This window comes from Oryctolagus cuniculus, chromosome 12 (genome assembly GCF_051225735.1).
Source record: "Oryctolagus cuniculus isolate XC-2025 breed Fujian yellow rabbit chromosome 12, ASM5122573v1, whole genome shotgun sequence".
In the NCBI taxonomy this organism is placed as follows: Eukaryota; Metazoa; Chordata; class Mammalia; order Lagomorpha; family Leporidae; genus Oryctolagus; species Oryctolagus cuniculus.
Window position 1 is genome coordinate 2134705 of NC_142878.1, and position 26545 is coordinate 2161249.

The 26545-nt window shown below is 49.1% G+C and overlaps 1 protein-coding gene across 23 annotated transcripts in view; it reads right to left on the reverse strand.

Annotated features, from left to right (window-relative positions):
- AKAP13 (A-kinase anchoring protein 13) overlaps positions 1–26545 on the reverse strand; it is a 311707-nt gene that overhangs the window by 226016 nt on the left and 59146 nt on the right. For 22 of the 23 annotated variants that reach the window (XR_016218636.1, XR_016218637.1, XM_089311068.1 and 19 more), the window contains exon 2: positions 3735–3778. Coding sequence is in view for 20 of the 23 variants with exons in the window: in XM_089311068.1 (XP_089167194.1) it covers positions 3735–3767 (33 nt within the window). In the remaining 3 variants the exon portion in view is untranslated. Of the gene's footprint in view, positions 1–3734; positions 3779–16967; positions 17041–26545 lie in introns of those variants that run through there. The other variant, XM_089311069.1, reaches the window with a different exon arrangement.

Genomic DNA, 26545 nt, shown 5'->3' on the forward strand with positions numbered 1-26545 from the left:
GTTCACAGGCACAGGGTTTGCTGCAGGCAAGTGGCCCATTTCATCAACCTCACAAGGGCGAAGACAGTGCTTTCCAACAAGGTAAGCAGGTGACATCCCAGAATGCGTTTCTGGAATAAACCTGTCTCAGGCACACTAAGGCACGTCTCACAGAGACTGGAGGATTTCCTCACAACTCTGATTTCCTCATGCATGACAACTTCGTCATAAAGATGGCACCGCTCACTACTCAGGGCCACACAGGAGAACTAACGTGAAACCCGGGAAACACAGAGCAGCTTCCAGAAAGGCCCCTGTTCTATCCAGAAGAAGGGGTTGCACTGACACTTAATAGTCGTAGTGACACTGCCCTTTGCTCACTTGAGTGTCCCGTACGTTCCATATGGTTGGTAGACCAAGGCACAGACGTGCTCTGTTCAAACCTCAGGCAGCGGGTTCCTCACAACATGCTCTTCAGCTACACTCAAGGGTCCACACTGCAGAGAACAGGGCACCCCATGTTAGGGAAACCATCACGCAAACAGCCCTTCCAAATGAGGCACAGCTAGAGGGGAACAGGCACCGCTCACGCCCATTCCTCTGGAGCCTGAAAATCACAATTCAACGCACCTTAACCAAGCTCCAAATAAGAATGAATCACGTGTCCTGATGAGACTGATCAAGGGCACACGGACTCAGCACTACTCTCGAGACCATGAGAAGACCTAGGAACCCAAACTGCCATGGAAGAACTCTTCAGAAACATCATCTGTCATGAAAGACAAACGCAGAGGCACTGATGCAGCAAGGTAAATGCAGGTGTACCCTAGATTCAGCCCTGGCCTGGGGAGGCACAGAGAGAGTCCTGCATGAGCACTCGACTGGAGGAACCAGAGAAACGTAGATGCGGGCTGGGGCCATGACAGATTGCAGTGCCTGCTTCTGGAAGCTGCACTGTGGCCAGGATGCAGATGCTTCGGTTCTGAGGAAGTGCCTGCTGAAAACATTAGGGGATGTGGCCTGTGCGATCTGAAGCTTTCTTCACAATGAAAAGGAAAAAAAAAAAATATATATATATATATAAAAAATACTGAGAGTGATAAGCACATGAGTAAATGTTAAAAGAAACAAGTTGCCCTCATTTAACTTCTATCGATCAGAACTCATTCTAGATACAATGTCTAAACTTTTAAAACACAAAATGAAAAATTAAACAGGTAACTTGTAAGACTGGCTTTATTTGTGCAAGCCTTTACCATGCTATGTGTGTGAGATTTGTGTGTTGCTAGAACAGCTGTGAACCCAGTGTTAGTAGCTTGGAATACAAAAGAAGAACATGGATTTGAGAGTCGCATTTCTGGGTAAAGCCTCACCTTGGCCATTCCTTAGGACAGAGTGGTCACACCAACTCTGACTCGGTTCCTCCTACAATACTCTCAGAATAAAGTTCATTTTCTGACATCAATGTGGAGGGCCAGGCAGACAGCGTCAGACCCCTCAGGCTGCAGGCTCACTCCTGGAGACTGACCCCACTTCAGAGGCCTGACACAAGCCCCAGGCTATGAACTGGGGTTCCCATAGCTTCCTCTCGGGACCCAGAATTTGCTCACAGACCTCAGGGAGACGTGCAGACACAAGCTGTCCCAGAGGGGGCAGGCAGGGGAGGGTGCAGGGAGCGGGAGGAGCACGGGCTCCCAGGCTCTCTGCAGAACCCTCCAGATGTGCTCAGCTGTCCAGACGCCCCCTGCACCCATCCCCTGGACTCTGCTGGGGGCCTCAGTGCGCAGGAGTGACCGCTGAAGGGCTGAGTGGGAACCCACCTGGCGTCTTCAGCAGCCCTGCCTGGGGGCCGGTGCCGGAGCCCTCTGCCGTGGGGGAGGTCTGAGGCCTACTCTCAGACTTGCTGTCGGCCCACCGCCACAATACCTGGGCTGAATAGTAGAGCCGGTCAGAGAATGAGCCATCCTGAGCTTTTGATTCCTTGTGTTGAGGAGGGAAAGAATGCGGCTGTGCCGTGACAGCCCAGTGACAGCAGGTGCGCGTGTGCTCTGGGTGCTATGCAGCACGAGCTGCCTGTTCTCGAGAGGCCACAGGGGACGCAGCAGTCACCGAGCAGAAGGTGAGCCCTGATGACCCCACACTCACTCCGTCACTTCATCACTGCCTCACAGCAGCGCACCCGCAAAGGACGCTGGTCCTCCCAAACAGTGATTCTGCCACCAAGAACCTAACAAAGCAGTAGTTTCTTGTCACACTGTCCTCTGACGAGTGAGACACAAATCTGCCAAAACGTCCCTCAAGAATATTCATGTTCATCTAACAGATGAATCTCAAAGATGACCAAGAAGGACAAAAATTCTCTTTCCTCACATCAGCAGTCCACAACCCACACATTCAATCTACCTAAGGAGCCGGGTCACCAAGGCCAGCAGATGCACATTAGGATAAAGCCAGAATTCCTAAGAGGTCTGTCTGGATCCCAAGCAGAGAGCTGGATCAGAAAAGGAGCAGCCAGGACATGAACGGGCACCCCTATGGGATGCCAGCACGCACACACACACACCTTGGTGTTCACAGTATCATCATTCATAATAACCAAAAATGGGGACAACCTACTCATCAACTGATGCATGGATGATAAAATGTATATCCACTCACAGGAATATCACATTCTTCAGTAGAAAGGAACAAGATACTGACACATGCTCTACAGTGGAGGGACCTTGGAAACACGAGACTAAGTGAAAGAAGCCAGTCACAGAAGGCTGCACGCTGAATCTATACAGTGGAACTTCCAGAACAAGTAAAGCGGTAAAGGTACAAAGTAGGCAGTGGTGCCAGTAGCTGGGAGGCATGGAGACTACGCGTTTGTAGGGTGAAAAAGTGTTCTCAAGTCAGACAATGATGACTGCACAGCTACTAAAAACCCATCACACTCTCTGGAGGCAGAAGTTTACAGTATTTAAATTACACCCTAATAAGGCTATTTTAAAAATAGCCAAGGCACTTCGTGCATGTGCAAACCCACTGCTGGATATAAATTATCTGCAAGTAGTTTGGGAAGAAAATAAGCACATGAAGCATCCAACATAACCATCAGCTAGGCAGAAGTTACCATGTTGCAAAGGTGGCTGTTTTTATACACTGTGGTTAAAGCGAACATGGGAAGTGAGCCACAGCCTCAACACACACACCAGGACTGCCCCACACCTGGGGTACACGCCCAGCTCCCCACTCCTGCCTACCACCTCGGTCACCTGCCTTTTGTCTTGCACAAGTCCTGAGCACATGAACCCCAACCGCAAGTTCCTGGTTTTCCAAAGCCTGCCCTCACCCTCTCCAGGCCCCAGAAGCCCAGCATCCAGCAGTGCCTCCAAAACAGGTGCGTCTCACCACACAGATGCACCCACTCCTGGTCCTGCCCCAGGCCCATTCCTGCCACCTCCTCCACGCAGGCGCTGCCTGGGCAGTCCTCCCGCCAGCGGCAGGTCACCACCTAGTGGCTGCCCAGGGAACTGGCCCTCACAGTGGGGATCCTGAAGCCCCCACCCACCAAGTCCTACATGACATGCATTATGTGCTCTCTGCTTACGTTATTTAGTATTCACCAAATTAACCTCGATTTCTGAGGCAAATTTCATCAATAAGTACACATGTACATGGTTACAATTTCCTGACAATTCCTATCACAAGCCAAGTTTATTGTGACAATACTGGTAAGTACAAAATTAAAAGAAATGTCACGATTTACTCACATATAGTGGAGCTTGTTGTGGATTAAGTTTCATGTCCCGAAACACTGAAACAGAAATGTAAAAAATGAGAATTAAAAGTTGTCACCAAAAAAGCATAAAAACCACCCAAAGTCCTAGGAGCCAGGCACGGCTCCGTGAGTACAATCCGTGCTCCCAGCGTTCTTGGAGGCTTGGGAAGAAAGGAAGTTCCAAGGCTTCAGAAGTCCCTGGATGCCAGGCTCCAGGCTCCAGGCTCCAGGCTCCAGGCTCCAGGCTCCAGGCACTGAGGTGGGAGGAAATATTAGAGGGTAAAACGCTTCCCTGCTGCAGAAGGAACCCCAGCGACCAACGCTTATGTCAGAAGGAGCTACCAAAGCCACGCCACTGTGCGTATCCTTAGGCACACCTTTACCCATTCCCAACCACACAACAGGCTGCTTCCCTGGAGGCTGGCCCGGCTCACTCAGGAGCCCTCTGTGGCCACACAGCCTGCCCTGAGAACCAGAAGCCGGCACCCTGCTCCGCGGCAACAGTGGGATCCCGCTTACTACTCTCACTCGGCGGAGTCTCATGACAACCCATGCAGAAGGCCTACAGAACACTCGCTGCCAGGGGTGTATCTGGGGGAAGCGAGGCCACCACTTCCAGGCTGCTGTAGCTTGCACAAAGCTCACGCCGTCCGCACCGGCCCCAAGTAGACCCAGTGGTGGCATTCCCGGCTGATCCAGGCAGTTTCTTACCCTTCCCAGAGAAGTGAAGGCACATCCTGCCCGGCCAGAGCGGCAGCAGTACAGAAATGGCAAGGACAAGCACAAAACGGACGAGGTCCTGACAACACAACCCGGGGATTACCACTGCAAACGTCTTGAAGAAAAGGCACCTGTCAGGGTCCACGGATAACATGAGCTACGCTGCAGCCTCGCGGTCCCGAGATCCTCACAGAGCAAGGCAGCTCCCACACTCAGGAGAAAGAGCCTACAAACCCTCAACCCAATCAGCTGTGACCAGCCACAGGCCTCAGAGGGCAGCAGGCACTGCCAGGCAGGTGGGTCCCCAGGAGATGGAGTCACCTCCATGCCCATCCCCAAGCAGCTCCAGGCCTGCTCCTCCACCCTTCCCTTCCTGCCCGCCTTCACTTAACGACTTCACGCCCCAGGAGTTAAAAGGCATCTGCAGAAACCCACCCTGAAAAGAAGCTTAAGAATTGCAGCAATAACAACTATTTTTAAAGAAAGATAAAGTAGATTTCAAGCCCATCAGACTGGAGCAGTGGGCAAAAGTTAAAAAGAAAAACAGATTGAGGGCTGGAGAACTTTCTCAATGTGTTAAAAATCTTTTACTTTACGATTAACTTCACTGTGCTCATTAGCATTTTAATCAGCTTTCCAGGTCCTGTTCAGACTTGCCTGGGACAAAGCACTGACAGCCCTCACCAACTTCTGCACCTCTGCCACCATCACAGGTACAAGGGCTATTAGTGAAACCAACACAGAAGTTAACACTTGGTCACCCAGGAGCTCCAGGGAACTCTACAGACAGGTCACTGACAGCAGCCCCCGACGATCCGTGACTTGCCAGAAACAAGACCCATGATGCTAGCTTACCTGTACAGCTCCTGCTACACCAGAAGAGGGACTGGTGATACTCAGCTAGCACTACGGCTGGTGCCATCACAACTATCTGAAATTATGAACTCGACTAACTGCGTTTCAAAGCCAGCACCATCCATGTCGCTCTAATACAAGGATTAAAGAGAGAGGACAAAGTGTCTGTCTTCCTGCACTGGCCAAAGGGCCCGGTCACTGTCACACAGAAGACACAGTGGCTGAAAAGAATATCTGTCAAAATCAATCAAAGTAATAACCAGAAGGTTCCAGAAGTAGTCTTCTACGTTCAGGTGACCGCTAGGCTTTGCAGTGCTGACACCAGGAAGCAGTAAGCCATCAGTCTCAGTTTTCCATCTGAGACTGTATTTTGTCTCATAAACGGTAACATCTGCACTGGTGAAAAAATGGAGCTGGGTTTCCAATATTACATTATGTAATACCAAGGACAAGAAGTGGGAGAGCCCAGATTCAAACCCAGCCTGATAACTGTGCATGTGCACTTCCCCCACATCGAAAGATGATCTGCTAATGACCTCAAATTTTAAAAGTTTACCTGGGGCCAGCGCCACGGCTCACTTGGCTAATCCTCTGCCTGCTGCGCCGGCACCCCAGGGTTCTACTCCCGGTCGGGGTGCCGGATTCTGTCCCGGTTGCTTCTCTTCCAGTCCAGCTCTCTGCTGTGGCCCGGGAGGGCAGTGGAGGATGGCCCAAGTGCCTGGGCCCTGCACCCACATGGGAGACCAGAAGGAAGCACCTGGCTCCTGGCTTTGGATCGGCACAGCGCATCGGCCGTAGCGGCCATTTAGGGGGTGAACCAACAGAAGGAAGACCTTTCTCAACGGAAGACCTTTCTCTCTGTCTCTCTCTCACTGTCTAAAAAATAAAAAAAATAAATTAAAAAAAAAGTTTACCTGGGCCACTTAGTACAAGCAAGGGTTAAAAGACACCACTTGGGACATCTGTATCCCACATCAAAGTGTCTGGGTTCAAGTCTTAGCTCTACTTCCAACTCAAACTTCCTGCTCTTACCAACTCATAAAAGCAGCAGATGACTGCTCAACTACTTGGGTCCCTGCCACCCAGTACTGGCATGATAAACCTGGATCAAGTTCTGGGCTCCTGGCTTCAGCCTGGCCCAGCCTCTACCACTGTGGGCATTTGGGGAGTGAATTGGTAGATAGAAGATCTCTCCGTCTCTTCTTGCCTCTCTGTGTCTCTCTGCTCTACAAATAAAATGAAAATAAACAATTTTTAAAACAATAAAAACTGACTTGCTCTCATCCTACACACGATATAGACTCCCCCTGACGTTGCTGTTCCTCTCACACACCAGGCGCTGCTGCTCCTTGCAGTTCTCAGGGCTCAGAAGCAATCAGAGATGGGAGCCCCTGCCTTCAGACATCTCATTATAGGAGTAACACAGATAAACAAAATAACAAAATAAATGGTCTTAAATAATAACAAATGTGGTGGAGGAAAACCAAACAGGAGATGGGAAATGAGGGGGGAGTGTTCTCAACAGGGAAGCCTCCCTGAGACGCACACGTGACACTCAGAGCTGGGCCCCAAAACTGACAACTCAGAGTTACAATGCAAAAGGTGCTGCCTGTACCACGAGCAGCTCTTTACTGGAGAACACCACTCTGCGCAGCAAGGACACCAGAGGAGGCTCTCCTGTGCTCAAACACCCCGACCCGCAGACCAAGAACACAGCAAATCCTGTGCTTTGTCAACGGGTTTTTCTCAAACCTTTCAGAAAGGAAAATGGGAGGAAATGCAGCATGTCCATCCACTTGAGAAAAAACTATCGTTCCTTCCTTATCCAGTAACCGGTGATGACTCAGAGCCGAAGGCTGCATTCGAGAACAAGGACAGTGCACCTGCCCCCACCCCCCGCCACGCCACCCTCGTGCGCGCACACACACACACACACACACACACACGGGGGGGGGGGGATGCCTAGCCTTTGAAAGACTATGAAAAGAAGGAAATAACAAAATTCAAAGACCTGACTGATGTGGTTTTCAGTATGTTCACCCCACCCTCCCTCAGTAGTAAAAGCAGCTGGACTCAAGAGTGGTCGATGAGTCAAGCGTAAATTTGAGGGGCATGAAATGAAATAACAGCAGAAGTGCATTAATTACTTTTATTTGTCCCACACTTTTCACTTTTTTACAATGCTGAAAGAAAACAAATAGAATCTGTTACAGGTGTAAAACAGTGCACACTTCTTTATCATTAAGACTCACCCAAGTTTAATGCAACTGCCTCAATCACATACACCAATGGCCCTCAAGGCCCAGCCCACGACAATCCCTGAGTTTCAGAAAGGCACACACTCTGGCTGCAGCTTCTTCCTGCGTGTCCTGCCGGCTCCCGGCTCTCCTTCACAGGCCCCCATGCACACAGTGCCTTCAGGATGTTCCAGGATAGGGTGGGGGTACTCACAAAGATGAGCAATTGCACAGTTGGGGGATCTCAAAATCATGCTGCCTGCAAAGGACTATGTAGAAAAAAATGCCTGCACAGGACAAGAAACTCGGGCACGAGCTGACAGGGCTGTCCAGTCTAGAAGTAGGGGACAGAAAGCACTTCCACCAGCCAACGTGCCTGAGCAAACAAAAGCAGGACCTTAGAAGCAACAAAGACATTTCACGCAGGCTAGAAGTGCCGTCTGCAGCAGTGGTCAGCGAACACTCTGTAGGGAGCAGATGCCCAGCACGTCAAGCTCTGAAGGTCACATGACCTGTTACAACATGTGAACGAGCACACCTGCTGCCCTCCAGCAAAACTTGCAGATCCAGGCCCCGGCCATTCACGCTGGTGCCCAGGAACGACGAACAAAATACTTCTTCCTGAACAGCTACGCCCAACAAGCAGTGTCTCCCCATTCAGCAGATTCAGATGTCCCAAAGATGCTTTCAGCTTAACAAAACAAAAAACTCCATCAAACAGAAAAGTCGTGGCTGCACAACAATCGCTAAAGAAGAAATCAAACCACAACCCAAGTTCTCTGCAGATGACCACAAGGTCCTCATCTGCAAAGTCCCGACTCCTGTCCACACCGTGGCACCACTTCCTCCTCCTGCAGACCTCACATCAGCACCACAGAGGCCAGCCATGGAGGCCTGGCCATGGAAGCCTTCCAGGACTCAGGAATGCCTGACAACCTCTTAAATCACCACGGCAGGGGCCGGTGCTGTGGCGTAGTGGGTGGAGCATTCGCCTGTAGAGCTGGCATCCCGTAAGGGTGCTGGCTCGAGTCCCAGCTGCTCAACTTTCGATCCAGCTTGCTGCTGAGGGCCTGGGAAGGCAGCAGAGAACGGCGCAAGTGCTTGGGCCCCTGCACCTGCGTGGAAGACCAAGCCGCAGCTCCTGAATTCTGGCTTCAGAACGGCCCAGCTACAGCCATTGCAGCCATCTGGGGAGTGAACCAGTGGATGGAAGACCATTCTCTGTGTCTCTCCCTCTATCTATAACTCTGCCTCTCAAGTACATAATCTTTAAAAACAACAACACAGTGGCAGGTATATGACAATTCTAAAATATAAGAGAGTAACCACAGGAAAGAATCCAGAGAAACAAACAGCCAAATGTTGGCTACACCAGGGATTTTCATTCTTGAATCACCTGCTTCTTAATCATAACTGCTCAAACAACAGATAATACTTTTGAAATCCAGAAGAAAACACTATATTCAGCCCATCTGTTTTAAGTCTCCTGTCAGTCAACAGATCACAATGGAACTGGAAATAACTATAAAAAGAGTTTCCTAGATGTGCAACATTGGAAACGCTGCAATCTTTGCTAAAAGTCCCTTCAGCCAACAAAACAGACACCGAGAATGAGAAAGCCTGCACCCATGTGTGCTAACTAACTCTGAAGCACTACTCTGCATCAGCTACCCAGTACACTGCAGAGCAGTAACACGTGCTCCACCGTCATCAAAGTCCCTGGAGAGGGGAGAAGGTGATCAGGTCACAGACCAAAAACTCTCTCGTGTCCCTGTTACCCATGGTTTCAGCTCATTTCCTAAGGACCAGCTGTCCAAGCTGGACAAACCCATCACTTCAGCTGACCTGGTTTTGGTCACTCACCGTAAGGACATGCAACCATCCTGCACATGGGTCCTGGGACTCAGCCCAGTGCAGCAGGTACGAGAGTTTTCCCTGCGGAGCACTTTCCATGGCAAATGCATTTCCATGGCCAGAGGCCCTGCGAAGTCTAGCTACAGGCAATTCTTTGAAACCTGCAGAAATTCACAGTGAGCATTAGCGTGGAGACGACAAGGAATGGTCCGCACATGCAGCACTTCTTCGGGGCCAGGAAGAGGAACCAGACTTTCCTTCTTTCTGGCAGGGAACTGGCAAAATCCGCAAAAGCAGCAAGGAACAGAGGGAACGAATGGGCTTTCCCTGCTGAAGATGCCAACCAAGTCCTGTGACAAATACCAAACACCCACACTCCAGAGCCACTGCCCAAACAGGACAGAGCAAATCCTCTGGGAGCCTCGGGACGGCTTCCCTTCTGTGTGCAGCTGCAGGGAAGAGTAACTGAGAGGCGGCTTTCAGATTCTGATGGGCACACACACCCAACTGCCAGGGGCCTGGTGACAGAGAGCAGACCCCCGCCCCTACCACCAAACAGTCCGGTGCTGTTCTGTCTCTGGAGCCAGGGCCCACATTCTGAGAGACAGCGACGCTGAGTCCCCTAACCCTGTCTGCTCCCTGGCCAAGGGCCACAGGGCACAGACTGAGCAGCCACCATGGAAGGAGGAAAGCACTCACGGCAAAAGGGAGCAGGGAGCTGGCAGACGGACAAGACGACCCAGCAGAGAGAGACTGAGTATGCTCCACAACAAACACAGGACCTGAAAACTAAGCACAAGCACCCGCCTCCACTCACTCACTCTTCAGAAAGATGGGTTACACGGCACACAAAAGGCCTTAGGGAAAAAGCACACACACACAGTTCCGAAGTAACTACTACTGAATAAAAACCAGAATTCTTACCATGGTAACAAATAATTAATAAAACAATCTAAAATTGCTGAAGAAATGAAATCTAACTTGAAGACTCAGAACTCTGGCTTTCAAACTTGCTCTGCGATTCCAGTAGAAGGACAAGCTGTAGAGCCTCCTGTTCTTCACATGTGTGCTGAACACATGAGCACACTCTCAGTCACGGCAGATGGCACAGTTCTGAGCCCTACAACAGCCCCCACACTAAGCTAGTCACTGAGCTTTACAGGGGAACAACCCTACCAACTTAGCGAGAGGTCGCTATATGTAAAGATATTATGGGATGGTACATTCATAGAAGTGTTACAAGGATCAGGAAAGAGCAATAAACACTCCAGCAGGTGGGGGCTGGGACAGAGTTAACTGGAAGCCAGCCCAGGCAGGGCCTCCAGGAAGACGGGCCATGGGTGGAGCAGGAGTCAGGGCCAGAGTGAGTGGTGGAGAACAGAGGAGATGTGCAAGCAGGGGAGAACAGCAGAGGCACTCTTGTCAACTCACCCACCTCAGGAAGCAGGGAGGGCAGAGAGAGGAAAAGAGCAAGTCACTGCAGACGCCCTACGATACAGAAAATCACAGCCACACGACGGCAATGACAGAGACTATGTCTTCTTTCTCTGTTGTCACTAAATCAGCTCAAACTTCTTCATTCGTAACTGCAGGTTCAAAGATCCACAAAAGGTAGCACTCAAAGAAGTTTGTGATCATGTGACCTGAACTCAAACCAGGACCCCCTCACAAGAGGGGCCCAGGCCATCCTTCTTCCCTGGGAATCACCAGTCCACCTGTCTGGCTGCAGACTTGAATGTCAGGGCTTCATCACCTTGAGAACACCTCTCCCTGGCCCACTGCACCTGACTCGCCCTCTCTCAAATGCTTTTACTCGGTTACACCCTCTCAGTCTACACTGTAGGAAGCAATCTTTTAGCAGGTTCTTTTGGAGTGCTAGGGCAGTTCTCTGGGAGTTCAAGGGCCTAAGATAGTCACCAACCAGGAAATCAAGAAAGGACAAGTACAAACGTAACATGCGAATCATTTAGTTTTCCAAGCACTTCCAAGCTCCACGTGTTAAGGTGCAGCCTGCATCCAGACACTGGGCCTGCACACCAACCAAGCTCACTACACATCCTCAGTAAAAGTGAAACGTGTTACCGCACACCAGCGATCGCACACCCCTCAGGATAAAAGGAAGCACCCACAGCGGAGGCCTCACCTCCAGCAGAGACAAGCTCCCTTTCAGCATTAAAGAGTTCTTTAACAACTCCAAACAGAACAATGTGAAGACACAAATGAAAACAGCCTTGGACTTGAGGTGCAACTCTGGCTCTGGTTTTGTTACCCATCAAGCTCTGCTTTCCTCAGCCATAAGCAGGGATAAATGTGTGCACAACACCTGGCACAGTGGTGAGCAGAAGGAAACACCTGATATAAAACAAGCTTCTGTTCTGACAGCCTGGTAGGACCTAACAGCCCCTTCAGGCCTGACCACACCACGTCCCGCCATGTCCCTCAGCCCACCTTGACCCGCTTCCCCTGATGCCCGATTCTAAATAAACCGCAGGGCTGAGGGACATGCAGGTCCAAACAGGCATGGTGCTCTGGACAACGTGCCACGCACGCATAGCGGGCACCCACAGAAGCCACCCACACTACCCCTACGACCCCCCGTGCCCCCTCAGCTGCCCTCACCCCACACACCTTGAGTGTCTGCTCAAGTTCATGTGTCCCACCCTTGCAGAATCTGACCACTCAGCAGTCAGTCAACCTGCCCAGTGTGTCCTCTTTCACTTCTGGGCCTGCCTGCTCTGCCCAGCTTATTCTAGCCAAATCCCTGCGCAAGTCCTCACAGCACCTGGCCTAGCAGACCCCAGGGGGACACTGCCCTGACGGAGACATCAGCCAGCACCACCGTGTGAACACCCAGGGGTCCACAGCTCTGAGTGCAAAAATCAGCTTACCAAAATCCCTACATCAGTGCAGCCGCTTATCAAAGACACTCTGGGTCATGCCATGGGTCAAGAAATCCAGGCCGAAGAAGCCATGTGTTTTAATCTGCCAGGAAGTGAGGGGGACCCCTGTGAGGGGAGGCAGCACCCCGACCGGACAGCCTCAGGAAAGCAGGGCTCTCTCACGAGGGCCGAGCCCTTGGGGAGAGGAACACGGCACATGCACTTACTAGTCTCTGCTAGTGTTCAAACGGGCTTGTGGTTTCCTGCAAAAATGGTTTCTGCTGCTCTGAAAAGATCTGCACAGAGAAGAAAATGCCCCATGGCCATTGCACAGGTGAGAACTTTGCAGCCAGCTGCATCCTGTTATCCAAGGGAAGTGGGACTCTAAGTTGCCAGGAGGTCCAGACCCAGGACAGCAAGATCATAAATTCACTGAGTGCTGACATACTTATCCCTACAGTAAGAAGAATAAACTTTAAATTTAGAAAAATTCATACACAGCTGGGCTTTATGTAAATTAACTTTTTTCAGGGGTGAAAATAGATATCCGGTAGAGACCTCTGCACTTCCTTCATCCCCCCCTCGACCGTCCAGAAGGCAGGCAGCCCGATGGGCTGAACCAGGACAACCATCAGCAAAGACCAAATGCTGGCAGGTGGGCTCTCGCCCAAGCCCATTCACTGCAGACTGGCGCAGCCTCACCTGTACAAACCCCAGGGCCTGCAGAGGACAGACAGTCCACCATGGACACACATGGTGACAAAGGCACTACCAGATGGCTCCCACAAGGGGCAGGCAGAGGAGGTCAGAAACAGGTGCTAACCATGTCCATGGGAGCCTTTAAGTTATGAGAATGGCTGTCACGTCTAGAGGACAGGGCCTCCAACGCTGATTCCATAACACTAAGTCTCCACATTAGCGCCTTGAGGACAATGACATCAGAAAATGCAGAAGTGGCAGGTTTTAAAAGTTATCTCAAAACTGGAAGAAAAGATTTTAAAACAAAACTTCAATAAATTTGTGTATGTCACAATTAGGTAAACTGCTATAGAGACCACAAAAAAAATTAAAAGCCTCCAATACATCAGTCTTCTATTAAGGGTTTTCCGAAATGCTTTATTAACTGCTTAAATATTTTTTTATCTTTTTTAAGATTTTATTTATTTATTTGACAGGCAGAATCACAAACATGGAGAGACAGATAGAGGGGTCTTCCAACCGCTGGTTCACTCCCCAAATGGTCACAATGGCCAGAGTGGAACTGTTTTGAAGCCAAAAGCCAGCAGCATCTTCTGGGTCTCCCATATGGCCCAAACACCTGGACCGTCTTCCACCGCTTTCCCAGGCCATAAGCAAAGAACTGGACTGTAAGAGGACCAGCCAGGACATGAACCAGTGCCTATATGGGATGCCAACTAAGCCACAGTGCTGGCCCCCCCAAAAATTTTATTTCTAATGCGCAATTTTTATTCATAAAACATCCTTGGTCTGTGCAATCCCATGGAAAGTCATTCTTGTTCTTGAGAATATACAGTGAGCAGATATAACTTTAAAAATAATAAATCAATTTTAAGTGGGAAAGAACTAAGATCAGTCAACTTATTTTTTATACAAATTATCTATTTTTTTCACCACTCTTTTTTTTTTTATTTGACACATAGAGTTAGACAGTGAGAGAGAGAGAGAGAGAGAGACAGAAAGAAAGGTCTTCCTTCTGTTGGTTCACCCCCAAAATGGCTACTACGGCCGGCGCACTGCACAGATTCGAAACTAGGAGCCAGGTGCTTCCTCCTGGTCTCCCATGCCGGTGCAGGCACACAAGCACTTGAGCCATCCTCCACTGCCTTCCCGGGCCACAGCAGAGAGCTGGACTGGAAGAGGAGCAACCGGGACAGAATCTGGTGCCCCAACCGGGACTAGAACCCGGTGCCCATATGGGATGCCGGCGCCGCAGGCGGAGGATTAACCAAGTGAGCCATGGCGCCAGCCCCGAGATCAGTTAACTTAAAAAGCACATGAAAATCACCATGCCCACTTCTAATAATTTAGATGTCATATCCATACAGTACTCTGTGATAACACTTTTAGCACGGAATTTGACTATCTAAAGATAAAAACCAGGAGCAGGTGTTTGGCACAGTGGTTAAGACACTGCTTGGGATGCCCACACCCCACATCACACTGCCTGGGTTTGCGTTCTGGCTCCACTTCCAATTCCAGCTTCCTGCCCACCCTGCCAGGCAGGAGGCGATGGTTCAACTGCATGGATCCCTGCTCACCCATGTGGGAGACCTAGCCTGAGTGCCGGCTCCGCACTTCTGCTGCCGGCCCAGCTCTGGGTATTGCAGGCATTTGGGAAGTGAACTAGTATCAGACGACGGATGAGCCCTCTCTGTCATCTCGTCTTTGTCTCTCTGCCTCTTAAATAATTTTTTCTTTTAAATTTTGAGTATTCTGCAATACTTTAACTCTTTCTCAACTTCTCTCTAAGGGAGAAGGTCTCAGTAATCTGCCTAGCTAACATGGAAGGTACTAAAGCAAACTGCATGGAGAGTCCACAGGAAAGAAAGAAGTACCTATACATTTGTAAAATGGCAACTTAAAAAGTTACAGCCAACTCAGTCCAGACATTAATGAAGATCATTCCCTTTCAATTCAGACATGCTGTGCCACAAAACAAATGTTAAATGCCGAGACAAGGAATTGCTAAGTGTATTTTTACAAATTCTCATAACTTCATCAGTTCATGAAAACCGCTTAAGAACAATGATTAAAAAGGGGGATTTTCATCATGTTACTAAAAAGTTACTGCTAAATGAAATTTGAGTAATATTAGACTCATTCTAGGATTTTGAAACAACTGATTTGAGAGACATTTTTGGTGATTATTACCTGAATTTCTTGATTTTCTGAACTCTTCTCAAACAGGAAAATCATAGAGCTAAATGCATAAGAACTTACCACATGGTACATGAATGGAATGTTAATTCCCCACTTGAACTATAATAAAAAGTAAACCCGTCAAAAAAATTACAGACTTGGTGCTTCAGAACCTGCTGGCATTGTTAGCCACGTGTGAGGAAATCAATGATGCCTACACACCATAACAGAATGATAAGCCTCTGCTGCGGGGAGTAGATGCAGACCCATCACTCAGCACACCTGAGACTCCAGAAACCTGCTGATGCGGAAGACACACAAAAACGCAGTGCAGGAAACGCAGGCCTCTACTACACACACGCCTCACACAGGGGCCCAAAGGCTCACAAGTTGGTCCTGGCACAGGGGGCACTGCTGGCATGGGGGCACTGCTGGCACAGGGGGCACTGCTGGACAGGGGCTCGTCTCCCTGAAAAGGTGGAGAGCAGTGCTTTCAGAGCACACTGCCCTCCAAGCAGGGCGACTGCAGCTCTGCTCCAGGGCATGGGGAGGGAGGGCCGCACCCGGGTGTGGGGACTCTCCTCCCTTCCAACAGTGGCAGGGTGAAGACAGAGGGCACCGGGAAGCGGGCTGCTGCAGGGAGTCCCTCTGTGCAGCTGAGGCCTGAGGCACCTCACAGGCAGAGATCAGACAGCAAGGTGTGAGCAGTCGAAATGAACTCTCCAGCCAGCACAGAGACCGCCTGGGTGAAACTGGCCCCGAGGCAGAAACAGCTGATTCAGTGCTGGATTAATCCTGGTCAGAACCCACACTGGTCTGAAAAACTGGAGAACTGAGGCTGACCCAAAAACGAGAACCAACTAAACATCCCACGCCAGCCGCAGAATGGGTGGGTGGTTTTGGTGCTGCTAAAAGGGTTGTGGGTCAGGAGGGGAGCTGAACCCAGCCTCCTGTCAGCTGGGGGCCTCCCTCCCCTTGTCCAACCCAGCTCAGTCACCTCCGAGACGCTGCAGGGGAAGGGTGCGCCTGTGCAGCTGAGCACAGGAGGCCCTGGGGAGGTGCTCCACGGGCACCTGGCCTGCACTGACCACCAGGAAAAATGGCGACGGCAAACATCTGGGAAACCAAGTTCTCACTCCTACGGCTCCTTAAGAAACAAGACCCCCCAATCCCTCCAAAACAAAGTTTCAGCTGAAAAGCTCCTGACACATTCTCTTTCTAGGCCACTCAAGCTGAACAAGTGCTGCCAGGACAGCGTTCTTCTGGCGCGCGATGGTGAAAAGCACACATTCCCAGCACCTCCCCGAGGAGGGGAAGCTCTCGAGGTCAATTTTTTCTCCGTTTTTAACTAAATATTCCCAATTCCTCTTTCCTTCCCTCTGCTCCCTTCCCCAGTGTTGGTGCCACCAAGCTACAGATCACATTCTAGACAGAACTGCCCCAGTGCTGACCAAGGAAGAACCTAACCGAAGACGAAGGCCGAGGACTGACCTGGCTCCATCCCGCACTCCCTCCCCTGTGCTCTCCAACCCCAGCTGGACACCCAAGCTCCCAAGGAGCGGTGGCACTTTCGAGCTCGTGTGTACAGAAAGAGAAACACGGTAAATGTTGGAGAGCAGAATAAAAGGATTGTCTAGTAGCTCCAATTGTAACAGCTGCTCTCATCCTCCTGTCACAAGCACCTCCCTGGCATCTGAAACCATTTCTGATGGATTCAGCATTTAAAAAATACCCCTCCTCCCTCATTCTCTTTCTCAAGCAGACACAGAAGCACACCCAGGGAAAAACGTACGTACTCACAGCTTTCCAGAGTCGCACTTGAAAATCACACAACACCCACGTCTGTCGTTACCCATGGTTCGTAGCTCCCCATCTCACTCCACACGAATCCTGACACCTTACAGCTGCTTGCCAATCGTGAAGACACAACAGCCATCAGCAGCATCCTCCCCGGGACTACTGCTGTCCCCTGAGTTAACTCATTTTACAAAGGAAGACGTGGATGGTTAAAGCCACAGTCACCCAGCTAGTCAACCAGTGGCAGCTAGAATCTGAACCCCAGTGTGACTCCAAAATCCACTTGCATAACCTCTACACTTGCAACACACAGTAGCCCCACATGCAGAGACACTGGGCCCCTAAGAACACACACATGAAGCAGGTGATTCTTGTGGGCTGGGAATGCAACAGTGATGGCAAGGAGAACTTGAGCCACTCCAATGAAAACACCTGGTGCGGAAAGTGGCATCTCACCAATCCACAGACCGCAGGGCAGACGAGGACGGAGATGTGCCCTCTGAATGCATCTCTGTTTATGTCCCCAGAACTTAAGACTGCAGAGGAATTTACAGCTGTGCTCCATTCTGCTTTCCCCAAGCAGTGGCCAACAAACTACAGAGGAAGTCAGCTGCATCATCAACCAACAACTAAAGCACTCACTGGGCCAGCACGTTCCCACCCACATCCTCTCGGGCGGAAGCCTTTACAGGTCAGAATCTGCTGAAAATGGACACTCTCCCACACAAATAGAGGCTCACATCCAACCTGGCTGCTGGTAATATAAGCAACAGAAACTTCTGAGAATGTTTTCCCCCAAGTTCTACAAAAATCTGTTGAAAGGGGGCCAGCACTGTGGCACAGTGGGTTAAGCCACTGTCTGCAACCCTGCATCCCGTAGTGAAGTGCTGGTTCCAGTCCTGCCTGCTCCACTTCTAATCCAGCTCCCTGCCAATGCAACTTGGGAAAGAAGTAAACAATGGTCCACTTGCTTGGGCACCTGCCACCCACATGGGAGACCCAGCACTACAGCTATTCGGGAAGGAACCGGCTGATGGAAGATCTCTGTCTCTCCCTCTACTGCTCTTTCAAATAAAATAAACCTTAAAAACCTGAAAAAGCAGTCAAGCTTCAGAACTGACACCTGAACTTGAGAACGCACAGGAAGTCCTCCATTCAACTCCAGGGAAACCACTTGGCAATGTTTCTGTCGCTATCACACTCCACAAGCGGAGCCCAGCACTAACAAGCAGTACAGCACCCCACCATTTCTTGGCACACACTGCAAAGCACACTGGCCTTTCACACAGGTAATTATCTACTCTGAAATGAGCCATTAAGCAAGAGAAAAATGAAAAGGAGGCAGTTGCAAAGCAAGATGGGCCGACCGCAGATTTGGGCCATGACCTTGTACTTACAGGCCAACCACTACCCCAAGTCACAGCAAGAGCAAAGGGAGCCCTCTACTAATCCATGGTTTCCCTGTCCATGCTGTCAGCCACCCGCAGTCAGAAACAGTCCAAAAGCATTTAATGAAAAATTCCAAAAAATAAACAATTCTCAGGTTTCAATTTGTGAGCTGTTCTAAGTGGTATGATGAATCTCACAGGGTCGCACCTGGTGTGAGAATCACGCTTTTGTCCAGTGTGTCCATGCTACCCACACACAATTCCCTTCCATGAGGCACACGGTCAGGTAGTGGAGTGACTCATGGTAACACAGTGCCTGTGTCACCCATCTTGAACTCAATAATGGCCCCAAATGCAGGAGCAGTGACACTAGCAAGTGAGATGTGCCAGAGAAGCCATCAACATGCTTCCTGCAAGGGCATGGTGCAAGCACAGTAAGAAATTGAGAAGGAAGACAGATCCCACGTTCACACAGACAATTATCCAGTCCAGGTGGAATCTTCACGCTGATGGAAATGTGCATTATGAGAATACTAATACATGGATTTCAAATGTTTTCAGCAAATTAAAACATCTTTTAATTCCATTTTCCATAAGCTTTTTGAAGTACCCTTGTATTGTTATGATTGTTCTACTTCATTATGTGTTACCATTTTTAATATCTTACTGTACCTAATCGATAAATTTACTATAGGTATGTAAGTACAGGAGAAAATACAGTACATATGGATTTGGCACTAAGTTTAGGCAGTCACTGGCAGTCTTGGAAGACAAGCCCCACGGGTGAAAAACTCAGCTTCCCAAAAGACAAAGGACTACTACAGAGTCGGGAGTCTAAAACTCACTCACAGAATCTCCAGAGACACCGCGGGTACCCAGAGATGAGCCAGAAGCTTTACCAGCTCTACCTGGGGGTTTGGCACAGCAGCCGAGACCCTGCTTAGGATGCCAGCAGCCCATACCAGAGCACCTGGCTCTGCTGCTCATCCAGCTTCTTGCAAACGCACACTTTCAGAAAGAGCAGATTATGGCTCAAGCACGTGGGTCCCCGCCACCCACCTGGGAGACACAGACTGAGCGTCAGACTCCTGACTTTGGCCTGGCCCAGTCTCTGGCTGTTGTAGGTATCTGGGGTGTGAACTAGAGGATGGAAGATCTCTTTCAAATAAAATGAAAATAAATACCTTTAAAAAGAAACAAATACAACCACACTTTCCTTGCAGCATCAGCATCAGCTACACGTACTCCACCTTTCAACAATCCGCTCAGACAGAACTAGAAACAAGGGAAGCGCAGCTTCAACCCTGCCAAACACACCAACCTGACACCAAAGCTTCAACCCTGCCAAACACACCAACCTGACACCAAAACTAAACCAAAGAAGATTTAAAAACACAAATCAAGTCCCTTATAAATGCAGACACAAAACCATAACAGAATATTACCAATTCACATTCAGGAAAAAACTATATATACACATATACATATGCATACTTGCACTATATGCACTATAACAGACAACTGCAGGCTGAAATTTCAAACATTTAATTTTATGGTCTGTATACTGAAAACAACAAAATTTCCTTCTAAAAAAATTTTTAAAAAGAGATAAATGAATGTCAACTCTCCCCCAAACTGATCTATAATGCTTTAACGCATTTCTACTAAAATTCCACAGACTTTCTTAATAAAACTGGTAAGCTGATTCAAAAATGCATATAAAATGCGTATGACTAGATTAAAAACAATTCTGGACAAGAACAAAGCTGGAAGACTCGCACTACCCAATTTCCAGGTCCACGACAAAGCTGCAATGGTCAAGAGAGGACGGTACAGCACACCTCAGCTACAGAGCCCCACAGACACTGGTGCTTTAATAAATCGAAGGGTATACTGAGCAGTCCACTGGGCCACCTCCCAACAGCTGACATGATTGTCAGCAATTCTTCTTTTTTTTTTTTTTACCAATCAAGTACACTTAAGATATATACATCATGTTTCAGATACACTGCCACTGCACACTCATAGCTCATGGTATAGTGTAAACATAACTTTCATACACATTGGGAAGCAAAAAAATTGCTGTGGCTCACTTCGCTGTGATTTGTGCTTTTTTTTACAGTGGCCTGCATGAAACTCACAATGTCCTTGAGAAATCCCTACACTGGTTTAAGGACAAACAGAAATGGTGAACAGAAGAATCCAGAACAGACCCACACATATACAGTCCATTCATTTTAGACTAAGGGGTTAAAGTAATTCAGTATGGAAAGATAGGAGAAGATTTATTTATTATTTATTTGAAAGGCAAACGAACAGAGGGATAGGAGGGGGAGATCTTCCACTGGTTCACTCCCCAAAATGATTGCAACAGCCTGCCAGGAGCTTGGAACCATCCAGGTCTCCCACATGAATGGCAGGGGCCCAAGTACTTGGGCCGTCTTCCACTGCTTTCTCAGACACGCTAGCAGGGAGCCAGACTGGAAGTGGAACAGCCAGGATCCAAACCGGTGCTCATATGGGATGCAGTGACGCAGTCTAGCAACAAGGCCAGCCCCATGGTTTTATTTTTTCCCAGCAAGTGGGAAATCGGGTGCAGAAAAGCACACCTAGAAGCAAGCGTTAGGCACAGCAGCTCCAGTCACCGCTGGGGGTCCACATGCCACACTGTGGAGCCTCGCTGAGCCCAGGCTGCTCTGCTTCCAATGCAACTCCCTGCCGACAGGCACTCTGGGAGGCAGAAGATGGTGCTCCAGTGCTCGGTCCCTGACACCACATCCAGAGCCCTGGGATCAGCCTGGCCCAACCCTGGCTGCTTGTGGCCATCTGGGGAGTGAACCAGTGGGTGGATGATCTGTCTCTCAGATAAAATGAAAATAAATAAAAAAAAAAGAACCTCAACAATTATTTCACCCCATCTACAAAAAGTTAAAACAAATCACAAACCTAAATTTAAGAAAGAAAATTTCCCAAAGCAAATATGGGAGAAAAGCTTGTTACATTAGGTTTGACAAATATTTCTTACATAAGACACAAAAAGCACAAACACACAAAAAAATAGACAGACTAGATTTTAATAAGCTCTTATAAGAACTTTAGCTCTTTAAAAGACAAAATTAGAATAAAAAGAAAAATTTGGGTGAAATGATTTGCAAAACATATCTGGATAAGGGACAGGTATCCAGAACACCAAAAGCATTCTTACAAGTCAGTAAGTCTCTCCAAAAATTAGCAAAAGACATTTAATGGATCACCCACCAAAGAAGAGAGGCGCTAAACATTATTAGTCAGCAAGGAAATAAAAATTAAAATCAACATGAATTAGCATGACACATCCACTATTGTGACTTAAATTTAAAAGACTAGTACCACCAATTTTTGAGAAGTAAATAAAGTGAGTAGAACCCCTATTCACTACAGGTGCAAACAGAAAAATGTACAGCAATTTGCAGAAGAGTCTGGTGGTGTCTTAATAAACTCAGACTCACTGAACATATGGCCCAGCAATGCTTAGGTACAAGAGAAGCAAGAATATGTGTCTACAGAAAAACGACCTGCAGAGTCCCGGGAGCTTCAGTCATACTCCCTAAACGCTGGACGCCATCCAGGCGTCCCGCCAGCAAAGGGTGAGCTCTCTCTCAGCAACGAAAGGAACAAAGCACTCATACCTCATTACAGCTACTTCCCTGCTGTATGACCCCATCCTTATGAAATTCTAGAAAAGACAAAAATGGTGACACACAGCAAGACACGGCTCACCTGACCCAGGAATGTAGGGAGGAGGCTCAGTACAAAGGAGCAAAAACGTTCTGGAGTGATAAACACGATCTACACCTTAACTGGCTGCACGACAGAGTCGTCAGGACCAACTGACTTTAAAAGGAGTTAACTGGATGTGAGCATTTGGCTTAGAATCAAGAAGCCCACGTCCCACAGTGGAGTGCCTGCGCTGGGTTCCCAGGTCCTGCTCCGGATCCCAGTTTCCTGCCAAAGCAAACCCTGGGAAGCAGCGGGGATGGTTCAAGCAGTTGAACTGCCCTGCCACCTGTGGGGAAGACAGGGATCAGAGGCACGCCTCCACCCTAGCCAGTGTGGGCATTAGGGAAGTGAACCAACAGATTAGAGCAATCTCATCTTCTCAAACAAGTTTCTTTTTAATTTTAAAAAAATGGTAATAATTTGGAAGAATGAATTATATTGTATGCAATTTACACCCTAGTAAAAAGGCAGACCTTAAAACTTCAACACTCCTTGGCAATGCTGTGTGTTCCGTGCCTGTGCTGAGCACCAAGTACGACTGTTCTGGCTGGGCCTGGGGAACAAAGTCTCTGCTCCCTCTGCTAGGGAGGCAACGAGGGGCCAGCAGTGAGTCCTAAGGGGCATGGGAAGTGCATCAATTAGGAGACTAGTATAGTGCCAAACTGTCATCAAAAAGCACTGAAAAGGGGCAGGCATTTGGTCTGGGGGTTAACACACCTGCTTCCCACATCAGAGGGCCAAAGTGTCTACCTCTGGCTCCTGATTCTAGCTTCCTTTTTATTATTATTATTTATTTGACAGGTAGAGTTATAGACAGTGAGAGAGAGAGAGAGAGAGAGAGAGAGAGAGAGAGAGAGAAAGGTCTTCCTTCTGCTGGTTCACTCCCCAAATGGCCGCTGCAGCTGGCGCTGTGCCGATCCAAAGCCAGGAGCCAGGAGCTTCTCCCAGGTCTCCCATGCGGGTGCAGGGGTCCAAGGACTTGGGCCATCTTCTGCTGCCTTCCCAGGCCAAAGCAGAGAGCTGGATCAGAAGTGGAGCAGCCGGGTCTTGAACCGGCGCCCATGTGGGATGCCGGTGCTTCAGGCCAGGGTGTTAAGCCGCTGTGCTACAGCGCTGGCCCCCTGACTCCAGCTTCCTACTAACACACACCCTGAGAGGCACCTCCACACACACTGGGGTCCTGGCTCCTGGTTTCAGCACTGGCGGAGCTTTAGTGAATGTGGGCATTGGGGAGTGAACCAGCAGACCGGGGAACACTCTCTCCTTCCCCCCCACACCAAACATCTTCTAAACAAAAAGCACTGAAAAGTACACAGATAACAAGGATAATAAAGAGTTAAATCCCAGCGAGACTTCACCAACAGCAGCCATGCTTATCTGGAAGGCTTCTTTCCGAATTCTCAGAAAGCTGAAACAACTCTGAAAAGCAGACACACTCCCCGTTCTATTCAAAGAGAATGGACATCAGGACTCCAGGATGTTTTAAGGACAAAAGTGGTAACCTTAGGTTCACCTGACTCCAAAGCCCCTTCTTTCTTAACGCAAGACCACACTTCCTCCCGCCATCTGTGACGGATTTCCCACATCTCCTCACACACTGGTGCCCACACATCGGTGGGCACAGGCGCAAGAGCAGAGACAGGGAGATGTTTAGGCGTTTACGAAGAGCGCAGGCTCCCACTCCCTTCCGGGTAGGAGCTGTCTGGGAAGGAGAGGGGTAATCTTCAGGGCAGTCCCAGAGCAAGCCAGGCCCGGAGGAGTGTGAACAACGTGCAAACTTTAAACAATCATTAGGATCCCACCAGTGCATACCAGCTGGGTGTGAGCGCACAGGTGTGCCTTTCTAAAAAGGTTACGAAATCCAGTTTAGAATGATGGGAGTGTGGCCTCCCCATCTCAACCAATAGATGGGCTCATTATCAAGGGACTTCCAGCACCGCCACCAGCAACAGCACCGGAGAAAAGCCTCTCCTCAGAGGTCACCGCCCCTCCAGCTGACTCGGGCAACCAGTCCAGCGCAGATCCTCTACTTCCTTTTTGCCCCTTATCAGAAACAAGAAAGGGCAGCAGGAAAGGACACAAAGAGAAAAGGCAGAGGAGACAGCAGCACACACAGAAAGGCCCCGTGTTCCCAGCAGGACTTGGGAAGAAAGCAGCCCTGGCGTGTCTGGCGTGTTTCCAAAAAACCACCATATTCTACCATCCTGTGCAATTTCGTGTTGGCTGCAAGTTAACTACTGTCTTTTTTTTTTTTTTAAGATTTACTTATTTATTTGAAAGTCAGAGTTACACAGAGAGAGAAGGAGAGGGAGAGAGACAGAGACAGAGACAGAGACAGAGACAGAGACAGAGAGAGGTCTTCCATCCATTGATTCACTCCCCAAGTGGCCACATGGCTGCAGCTGAGCTGATCCAAAGCCAGGAACTTCTGGGTCTCCCACGCAGGTGCAGGGGCCCAAGGACTTGGGCCATCCTCTACTGCTTTCCCAGGCCATAGCAGAGAGCTGGATCGGAAGTAGAGCAGCCGGGTCTCGAACCAGCGTCCATATAGAATGCCGGCACCACAGGCAGCAGCTTTACCTGCTACACCACAGTGACAGCCCCACTACTGATGTCTTAACAGCTTGAATCTATAAGATCCAGAAAAAATACCACAGAAATAGAAACCAGGCAAGCTTGTTAAAAAGCAGGCCTTTTAGGAGAAGTGCGTAGTAATGTCGCAACTCTTCCAGCAATGATTCCTACGTAATTCTCTTTAGTTTAGGAAATGTTCACCCCTCACTCGCTCTTTGGCTTTCGTTGTTGTTGTTCCATTCATGGTACTATAGACCTTTCTGAAACTGCCCCACATTTTTGCCATACCGCTTGTGTCAGTGTGTTCTCTCTGTTCTTCAGAGTAATTTTTACTTGCTCAACGAGTTCAATGATTCTGTCATCTCTGTCCTGCTCTTAAACTCATCCCATAAAAATTTTATTTCTGCCAGTTTTTCTTTTCTGTCATTTCTCTCTCCGCTGAGACTCTCTAGCTGTTCCTCACGACAACTCCTAGCGTGGAATGGAGTGACACCGAAGTCCCAGCTGCTTCAAGCCCTGGGCATCCACCCACTGAGGGTCCCCTCCACCTGTTTTCCCCCGGGAAGAGGCCAGTTTCCTGTTTCTTCTTACTCTGAGCAGCGTCAGAGGCCACCTGCACACCCCGGCAACCCTGGACTGTCCATTACTCCAGAGCACCTTGCTTCCTGTGTCGGTGGCCAGTTAGCGGGCTGTCCCATTAGAGCACGGGTCAGTAACCGGGACAGACCGCACTGCTCTCCGCACCCTCCCCCTTGCTTGCACTGCTTCTTTATGTCACACCGCTGTGCCGGTCTCGCACCACGTCTTCTGGTGACACAGGCCACAAACACTCAGGGTTTCGATAGACACAAGGCCACCCCCAGGTAAGAAGCTAAACAAGACGTGCACCCTGTGACTGCAAATAAACTGCCCTCCAGAATCAACTGGTGCTAATGCTCCAGGGCCGGCAGGCAGCTGGCCGCTTTACACTGACCTGTAACTCACATTAGGTGAATGAACACAGGGCAAGGGAATCTGATATTCATGCTGGATTTACCTGGGTGCAGCTTACAAACCAAAGAGGAAATCAGTAACTTTGTCTCATTTATTGAAATGACCCAAGTGAAATTTTTGTTCAGACCTCTTTATGGAAATGGAAAAGTACACACTGATCACTTCTCTCTAAAGGGACTATATTTTTCACTATACTTCAAACTGTCCTGACATACTTGAAGCAACAAACCACCAGCAGGAAAAGAATCACCATAGTTAAAACAGGAGCAGGAAAATAAGTTAACAGGAAGGAGACAAAAACAATTTTTAAAAAGTAAAAATGGGGGCCAACACTGTGGCGTAGTGGGTAAAGCTGCCGCCTGCATTGCTGGCATCCCATATGGGCGCAGATTTGAGTCCCACCTGCTCTACTTCTGATCCAGCTCTCTGCTATGGCCTGGGAAAGCAGTGGAAGATGCCCAAGTCCTTGGGCCGCTGCACCTACGTGGGAGACCAAGAGGAGGCTTCTGGCTCCTGGTTCCAGATTGTGCAGCTCCAGCCGTTGCGGCCATTTGGGGAGTGAACCAGCAGATGGAAAACCTCTCTCTCTCTGCCTCTCCTCTCTGTAACTCTGCCTTTCAAATAAATAATCTTAAAAAAAAAAATAAGAAGAAAAAAAGTTAAAATGGCAACTCAAAATGAAGTTTCTGAGATTGAGTACTGGGCAAAAATTACCAAAGACATTTGTAAGGATACAAATACCACGCTCATTAACGTTATCAATTTGTCAGTACCACAGACCTACTGCCTTGACACAACACAAAGAAGCTTCTTTTAAAGCAGTTCTGTAAGTCAGAAACCTAGAGGATCTCACTGAGCTGGAAACGA